This window comes from Numida meleagris, chromosome 4, assembly GCF_002078875.1.
Source record: "Numida meleagris isolate 19003 breed g44 Domestic line chromosome 4, NumMel1.0, whole genome shotgun sequence".
Lineage (NCBI taxonomy): Eukaryota > Metazoa > Chordata > Aves > Galliformes > Numididae > Numida > Numida meleagris.
Genome location: NC_034412.1, coordinates 59,503,217 through 59,512,504, shown reverse-complemented (window position 1 = coordinate 59,512,504; position 9,288 = coordinate 59,503,217). Strand labels below are relative to the sequence as shown.

General features: G+C 43.9%; 1 protein-coding gene across 1 annotated transcript in view; it reads right to left on the bottom strand.

Moving 5' to 3' along the window:
- QRFPR (pyroglutamylated RFamide peptide receptor) overlaps positions 1–7,642 on the bottom strand; it is a 22,561-nt gene extending 14,919 nt beyond the window's left edge. The window contains exon 1 of the mRNA XM_021396395.1: positions 7,170–7,642. Within this exon, the coding sequence (XP_021252070.1) occupies positions 7,170–7,551 (382 nt within the window). The 5' untranslated portion in view covers positions 7,552–7,642. The remainder of the gene's footprint in view (positions 1–7,169) is intronic.

The window sequence follows — 9,288 nt, the reverse complement described above, 5'->3', positions numbered from 1 at the left end:
AGAATCATAGAATCATAGAATCATAGAATCATAGAATCATAGAATCATAGAATCATAGAATCAATCGCCTGGGTTGAAAAGGACCTCAAAGATCATCAAGTCTCAACCCCCCTGCTAAGTGCAGGGTTGCCAACCACTAGACCAGGCTGCCCAGAGCCACGTCCAGTCTGGCCTTGGATGCCTCCAGGGACGGGGCGTCCACAACCTCCCTGTGCAACCTGTTCCAGCGTGTCACCACCCTCTGTGTGAAAAACTTCCTTCTAACATCTAACCTAAATCTCCCCTGTCTCAGCTTAAAACCATTTCCCCTTGTCCTATCGCTATCTACCTTCACAAACAATTGATCCCCCTCCTGTTTATACACTCCTTCAAGTATTGGAAGGCCACAATGAGGTCTCCCCAGAGCCTTCTCTTCTCCAAACTAAACAAGCCCAGTTCCCTCAACCTTTCCTCATAGGAGAGGTGCTCCAGCCCTCTGAAATCTGTGCTGTGATTTGAAAGTGTGAACATAAACTAGGTTAGCTGACCAAGGAATTCCATCTTTGCATTGTCCGCTCTCCTTCCCTGCCAAGGCTCATATTCAGCTCTGTCCACAGTTTGGCAAACCCTCCAAAACAGGCATCACAATTTTCAGGCAAACTCAAAACAGCAGTCTATTTCAAAACACAGCAATTAATGAATAAAAACAAATACAAACAAGCAAGTATGCATTAAAGCTGTGCAGCAAAGCACTGCTATGGGAACACCAAACCACCACAGGACACAGTTATCACTTGCAATTGTGGTAGAAAGTAATTCAGGTTGGGCTGTCTGGGCAGTGATGGAGGTCAAGGATACAGATCTCTACTGAAGAGACAAATGGGACTTGCAAGCAGGGAGCAAAACGAACACATGATAAAGAGTCTCAATTCATACAATATAAGGCAGAAATCGCCAGGTTCTTCAAACCAAGAATGCAATAACGACCTCACAAGAAATAACAATAGAGAAATAATATCAAATTGCCCTAACCAATCCATCCATATCCTTCAACCTGCTTGCTTTGCTTAATCAACACAACAAACATTTTACAAATCAGTCATTCTGCTGAATGTTCATACAAATTAATGTGATGCACAGCTTACAGAAATTCCCTGGAAATGTAATTATAAGCTTCCTTATATCAGCATTCTTTTACTGCTTTCATCAAATGTCATCCTGCCAATATATTACATTATAAAAAGAAATCCTAAGCCCATTATTCTCTTTCCTGAGGCACTAGATAACTCTTTCTGAAACCATATTTTACATTAAGTCTAGATAAAACTTAAATTGGAAACTTAAACAGAAAGCTTAAAAAAAAAAAGAAGCATCTGGTAACTGTTCAATTTCACTGTTGAGTATTACTCCAGTGAGCAGAGTTTGAGAGCATTTGGAAACTGCCCAGTAAGGAACATCCTAGATGTGAGTCAGAATGAAGAAGTTTCTTAAGTAACACCGAAAAAGAGAAATGAAAGCTTACAGAGATATCTCCAGGTATCAGACACAAGAGGTCCACTGATTTTATTCACTGAGATTTTGTCAGAAAGGAATGTTTATTCATACTCATACAAAAAAAAAAAAAAAAAAAAAAAGCATTAATACTGCTTGATACAAGATGTATGGTGAAGAACAGAAAGGATCCTAAATGCAGAACTAACTACAACACCGCTGCTTGGATTTCAAGGAAGCATTTAGAGATGAGCAAACTGCTGAACCGAGGAAAAAATTAAGCCTCTAAAAAGACCTCTTTGGCTCTTCTTGATACCTTTGGTTAGAAAGGTAGCTATATTTAGTGGGCAAATAAGACGGCAATGTACAGAAGACCCACACCTTTTTCAAATGGTAGCTCTAGGACAGACAAAATAAGGAAAGGCATGGGTGCACAATCTGTTGGCTTGCCTGGGCTGCATGGAGTAAAGAGGAATTGTCTAGGGCTGTATCCATGAAGGCTGCTTCTAAAGTAATGCCTCCTAATTATTTCCATGGAAAATATAACAGATAAAAGAGCACAATAACACTACTTAATAAATTCTCAGCTACAAAGCACTATTTTTCAACAGTCACCATCATTAGCTATGCATTTTCATCAGTGATGAACAGGAGTCTGCATGCCACGCTTGTAACAATCAGTTCCAGCAGAGGTGACCCACTGTTGCCACTGCTGAAACGCACCACCTACCACCTCACTGTGCTCACGTCCACCGTTTGGTCTTCATAAATGTTCAGCAAATGCCAATTAATGTCAATGGGTGCCACTGTTTCCACATGGAAGAATTCAATTCTACACTTTTGCTTCATATACACTTCCATGTCAGATGCCATTGGGTCAGACTGCCTCTCTGCTGCCACCTGTTGCATGGCAACAAAATGAAACGGAATAAAGGTGGGAAGGTTCAGTCTCTACTGCCAAACCACCAACATCTGCCTCTGTTATCATGGGCCAACATAAAAAAAAAAAAGGAGGCATTACTTTCAGAACAGCCCTCATAAAATATACTATATAGTTAATGTATACAAGCAAAAAAAAACCCTAGTTTTTAATTTTGTTTTAATAAAAAAAAAGAGTGCAACTAAAACATAAAACTAATGGGATATGTGACCTTGTTTTTCTGAAACAAATTTATCAGGCTGGTTCAGCTGCAGGCGTTCAGTAGAGATTTTTTGATGAAATGTTACTATTCCTGTATTTCATCCTTGAAAACAATTGTTCACAAATAGTCGTACTGCCAAAAGGCAGTGACATGAATAAGGTGTGACTACGTACTGAAGTATATTTCTCTCTGGTAAGATAGGGCTTATAAAAAAGTGGTAAAGAGACACAATCAAATTTTGGATTGCAACTCTATACATTCCATTTGAAAATTCTCGTGTAATGCATTAATGTCAACTGTAAATGGAGTCGCGAGCAAGCAAAAAAAAAAATCAATTTTTTTGTAATCTTGAAACTTATTCTCAGATTCCTTTATCAAAACAGAAAGCATGGCTGCACGTGTTTGCTGTTCACAGGACTGTATTCAGCCAGTGTATCAAACTCCATAAACTTATTTGCCACAACGAGGGCTAGCAATGCACTGTGCCCCATGTCCTGGTTTCATCCCAGATGGGGTTAACAGCACACTGCTGCTTGGTTGGTGCTGAGGGGCTGGGCTGGGCGCTTGGTGGGGCATGCCCCACCATGATGGCATGGCACAGGGAGCTGCCACACTGCAAGCTATGCTGGGCTGCATGAGGCCAGCAGCTTGGATAAAACTGAACACAGCCATCTCAAATGTTGCTGTGCATTCAGTAGCGCTTCAGGTGACCCAGTACTCCCTAGATGATGAGAAAAAACAGCCTGTGATACCAGTTGTAAGATGTGCTCTGACTGTTAAGATGCAAAATCCACAAGAAAGATGGAGTATAGTGCTAGGTCTACAGAAACCTGATTTTCTTGCCCTTATCTTTTACTATTCATTTTCAGAAAATAAAGCAACTCTTGTAAAATTTGGCCTGCAGAGAAAAGCACAGATTTACCCTTCACAGTGCTGCCATCAGTGTGACCACAAAACCCCTACTGCTGTCCCCACCTATGATCAGAAGAAAGCAAATCCTCAACTGTTCCCCTCTGTGCCAAAACCACTCCTTGGTGTATGCATCGATTCATCTTTTAGTCAAGTTCCAATTTTATCCCCTTCTTACAACTAAATGCGATATCGGTGATCACTTACAACAAAGCCGCAATTTTAGTTTTCTTTCACATTACTGAGAGATTAGTTTGCAGAATTTCAGGTCTTCCAGAAATTACAGCCTTTTCAGTTGCAAAGTATAAACAAGAAATGGAATAATACACTGTTACTTTAACAGTCTCACGCAGTTGAATAGATTCTTAACAGATCTGAGAATCAAAAATGAGACAGATTGACCCATTTTTGGTCAAGACAGTGCTCCACCCAGTTGCTGCATGTGTTAGAACTACATAATAATCAGGCAAAACAAGACACATTCAGTTTCTTGAGACTTCAATCACTGAACTGTAGGTGAAGTTAAATAATGTACTGCAGAAGAAGGCATGCCAGTGCCTTTCAGATCTATCACAATGGAATGAAATTCTGCTAAGCACAAGAGGAATAAATTTCAGTTTCTAAAGAGTTTTGACAAATGCAATCTATTACAAAGGAGTGACTCTACCATTCACAATTTGAATTATTTTACATTGTCAATTATGAACATTTTCCTTGAGGTCTATGCACACCTGAAGGCTTTTTCAGTGGAAGTACTTCACCCTTCACTTCAGAAGGAACAAAACGGAAATTATTCTTTCCTGATAGCATCCCATCACAGAGATAACACTGAATGGCTAAAAAGGTAACAGCTACTTTAAAGCTTTGGCTGTTATTACATTTGTACTTCCGTATCTACAGCCTAGAGTGATTGCAGTTCTGCCCTCACCTCTCCTCTTCTGCTGTTGATTTTTGAGGGGGAAAAGAAGATAGATAAAACACATATATACAAAAACGGAAATAAATAACTAAATCCAACTCAAAGGTCAGTACAGAACCTACTTGTGTCTCAGTACACGTTACCTAGGTACTCATTTTAGTGATTCAAATGCAGCTGGATCAAGAATGGAAGAGACTAAATGCCCAGAAACTCAGTGGTATTTCTAGTATCAAGTGCCTCAGGTCAAAGTACTTTTCCCCACAGGAATATACTGCATAGTCAAGTCACCTTTTTCTTAATAGTTGGGAGCTCAAACTACCCAGAACAGATGTGTTGCATTAAGATGGATGAGATAAAACTTTCTCAGACTAGAAAACGGAAGGCAAAAGGAAAACTGAACCAATAACACTAGCAAGGAAAGTCCTCCCAGTCTGGCAGCCACTGATAATATACAAATGTAATCACCATTTATGCTTTACAGTGTGAGCTTCAGGAATCAGATACCCCTGGGTACCATCATTTTACATTTCATTTGTTTCTCTTCCTTCCATTCCAAGTCAAGGCAAACATTCATCAGTTATGTTACTTATTATGCCCTGCCAATACCATGATGTTAGTTAAATCCAGTTATCTTGACAGGACCATTAATGCTGACATCAAAGTCAATGTAAACTATGAATCCACTTGTAGTAAAGAAGCTCTAAGACATCAGAGAGTAGACGAAAAGGTGCAGTAAAACCCACACAACAGTATACATCAAAATATCCAAATAGTGAACAACAGAAGATACATGTAGCAACTATTCCGTGATTTTACACTGACTTCTTCTAGATTTTGTCAAGCATCCTCAATAACATGAAGGGAGACCTGTATGTGGCACAACATGAGTAAAGCATGTCTTTGCCATATCTGCTGCAATTCCACCTCAGGTGGAAGCTACATCCTACTGAGTGTTCAGATAGCTCTGGTCAGATGTGCAGTCTCAAACTGACATATTGGTATCCCCCCTACAAGAGAGGAGATTCACAACTCTAATATTTAGGGGAAAGTACCCAGTTCAGTCCTTTCCCTTTTGTGTGGGATACCTTGATGTTTCCAGAAACTTACTGCTGTACTCTTCTCTGAACAAGAACAGTACAAAAAAACGAACAGTAGTTTTCCTATTATTTTTTTTTACATACCCACATTAATCTAGGGGCTCAATAGCTGTACCATCTTAAAAATAATGGTTACTTCCCCCAATATCATATTGTAAGAAAATAAAACAGCTGCAAAAACAGGTTTTTTTCATTGTACTTATTATTAGCCACCCCTGTAGTTTCATACTTATCATTTCTCCTGGGAACTTCTTGATTTTGAGACCAAAAAAAAATTAAAAAAAAAATTAAACCTTGATCTCACTGCGTTAGGTATCCATGTTTCAAACCTCTGCTTTTCAAGTTTCCTCTGGCCTGCCAATTCCCATCCCACGTTCTCATCCATCAGAGGTACTGGAATTAAATCTTATTGATCTGAAGGTAACCTCAGCTCAGTACCTCCCATAAGTAGCAGCACAGGAAGCCTCGGGAACTGAAATTAATTGAGTCACTTTATTAACACCCTTTTTGTTACAAGCATTTAAATCTGCCATTGTACAAAGACTTTACGTGCTGCTTGTTGCAAAACCATCCCTTTTATTTTATTTATCCAATATTGTGGTTTAGAACCAAGAAAAGGAAGGTAAATGCCCTTTAACTGACATTACACCACTTCTGCCTTTTTGTCACTTTACTTCTTTGGACCTGGGATGCATTTTAAAGTGCTTGCTAGGTATCAGAGAGGCCTTACTCACAGGTCTTTCAGACTAGTGGCAACACAACACAGAACCATTAAGGTCGGAAAAGACCACTAAGCTCATCCAGTCCAACTGCCAACCCATCCCTGCCATGCCCACTAACCACGTCCCTCAGTGCCGCATCTCCACAGTCTTTGAACACCTCCAGGGATGGTGACTTCACCACCTCCCTGAGCAGCCCGTATCTGAACCTCCCCTCACGCAGCTTGAGGCCACTCTCTCTCTATCCCTATCACTGTTACCTGGGGGTAGAGGCCGATCCCACCTCACCACAACCTTTCAGGCAGTCGCAGAGAGCCATGAGGTCTGCCCTGAGCCTCTTCTTCTCCAGACTGAATAATTCCAACTCCCTTAGTTGCTCCACCTAAGACTTGTGCTGCAGATAACATAACAAACTTCCCGAGATAAAATCGTATCTTGATGCGCTATTTCAAAGCAAAGTTCTGTCTGCGCTCTCCGAGGAGACACTCCTTTTCCCCATCAAGGGGGAAAGAGTTCTAACTTCAAGTTTAGAAGAAAGAAAAAACAACACCACTGCAAGACTACTCCACCAGCACCACACGGGCTTACAAACGCACCGCAACTTTTAACGAACACAAAACAAGCACGAAAGCACAGCGCTTTTAACATAACCTGAGGGCACGGCGTAGACATTAACTCCACAAATGAGCGCCTCGCTTTAGAGTGAAGTGACAATCCAGCGCTCTGAGATAAAACCCCAACCCCGCGAAGCGTGCACGCACCCGAACACGACCAGCAGCTCAAGTTGTCAAAAAGAGCGCAGCGCTCCTCGAGCGCGCTCGGAGCCCGGCAGCACGCCGCTGCCCGCCCCAGGGAGAGCCTCAGCCGGGCAGCACCCCTCCCGGGGGCACCGCCACCCCCGCCCGGCACGCACCGCCCAGCCACTCGGAGGAGATGTTCTGCAGCATGGTGAAGGGGACGCAGAAGAAGGCGATGAGGAGGTCGCTGAGCGCCAGGGAGCAGATGAAGATGTTGGTGACGGTCCTCATGGCCCTGCTGCGGGTCACCACGTAGAGAACCAGGCAGTTGCCGAAAAGCGCCAGGGCGAAGATGAGCACGCAGATGAGGACGAAAGCCACCTTGGTGCGGCCCGGCAGCTCCGGGACGTACACCAGCGGCTGCAGCCCGTACAGGGCGATGAACTGCTCTCGTGTCACGTTGTTGTCCCGCAGGAGCTGCACGAACTGCTCCGGGGTGATGTTCAGGGACCGCATGGCGCCCTCCTCCCGTCTCTCTCCGTCCATCCGTCCGTCCATCCCTCCCCTCCCCTCCCCTCAGCGCGCCCGGTCGCGCCCCGCTACCATCGCGCTCCGCCACCACCACCCCCCGCCGCTCCGCCCGGCCGCCAGGAGAAGCGCCTAGAGATGGGCGCCGCCCGCGGGGGCAAACTTTGAGGCGGAGACGCCGCCTGCAGGCTCCGCCGCGGCCAGCGCCCCGGGGCGGGAGGAGGCGCGGCAGCCAATCAGCGCGCAGCTCGCAGCCGCCCCCGCCCCGGCTGCTCGGCGCGCTGCTCCGCTGAACGGGGAGCGCTGAGGGAGCCTCTGGCATCCTCTGCCACAAAGGCTCCGGCTGCCCCAGGTGGGAGCTGGAAGCTCCTGGTCAGCCTCTTGGCACACCCATATCAGGCTGAGAGGGAAATAAAAGAACTTACGGTGCTGGACGTGCCTCACCTGCTGGTGCCCCGGTGGGTCCTGTTACTGATGGCTAGAGCCCTGCCCGGATGAGGCAACGGGGATATTTTATCCACTCTCGGCGTTCAGTGGCCTGACCCTCACGTGACGGTGGGCAAACGCTTACACAGCAATAACATTTTCCTAGCTTTTGGCCAAGGAGCTCACCGAGACCCCAAGAGACTCCTGGGGATAGCTGGCCCAGGGGCCTGTTCAGCGCCGCAACCACCCAGACTTTGCAAAATCCCATCTGTTTGCTCAGAATGCAGTCCAGCTAGCTTGTAGCTTACTTAGGTAAGGCTACACAGGCCATAGAAATACACCTCAGCCAAGTGGCCACAACAGTACTCAAGAAAATGCCACTCTTATTTAAACGTAGAGAATAGTTGGAGTTAATTTCTAGTGGAGAGCATAGCTTGAAAACTGCATTGATTTGTCTTCCAGCCTTTTTCAGCTTGCCTAGTACACCTTACCCAGTACCATATGACAATACATTAAATAGCAAGAGTTTGTTTTTCATCGTTCACACGATAAATTATCAAAAAGGATCCAGCGTGGGCAGTAATTATGGAAAATGGTTCCAGATATGCTTCTCTCTCCCCATAGTAATAGGTGTTTCTTAAGGAGACAGCATTGCCTGGGGCAGAACTGCAAAATCAGCTTCACTGCAGAAGCTTGCCCTTAGTGCTTGTGCCAGGGAAATCCAAACAGTGCTAAGAGAAGCCTAGCAAAAGCCATCTATTAGGTATTAGGCTGTTGGTTTGCAAAGAAAAAATCAAGACGGAAGAGTTCACCACCACCAAGTGGCTCTCAGCAATATGAATGTTCTCAACAATAGCAAACGTATTTTTGACTTGTATTTGAAAAAATATTTAAGTGTAAATTAATGAAGTTTCCTATTCTTTATTGCAGAATTCTGTCCTCCAAATTGCTACAAAGATCTTTTATGATAATACCTCCACAGCAAAGAACTAAGATTCTCTTCATTAGCCCAATGTGAAAGGGCCCTACCACCCTTCCTTGGCGCATTTTCCGCTTGAGACCAGTATATTCAAAACAGGTTCCCGCTCTGGCTTTCTAAGCCTTGTTCTGGAGGACAAATGCTCATTAGACAGACTTTGTTCCCAAAATTTAATTTTCTCAGCACTTTCCCCTGGTCTATACATTAACTTTATAGCCTAAAACCAGCTTCTTCCAGCCAGCTTTTTTGTTGGTGTTTAAAAAATCATTCCAGCCTTAAGCTAGGTAGCAAATTGTCCTTTACTTTACTCATACACCCTTTCCTACACCTCTTTTTCCTTTACAATTTCCCCCATTGTGTTA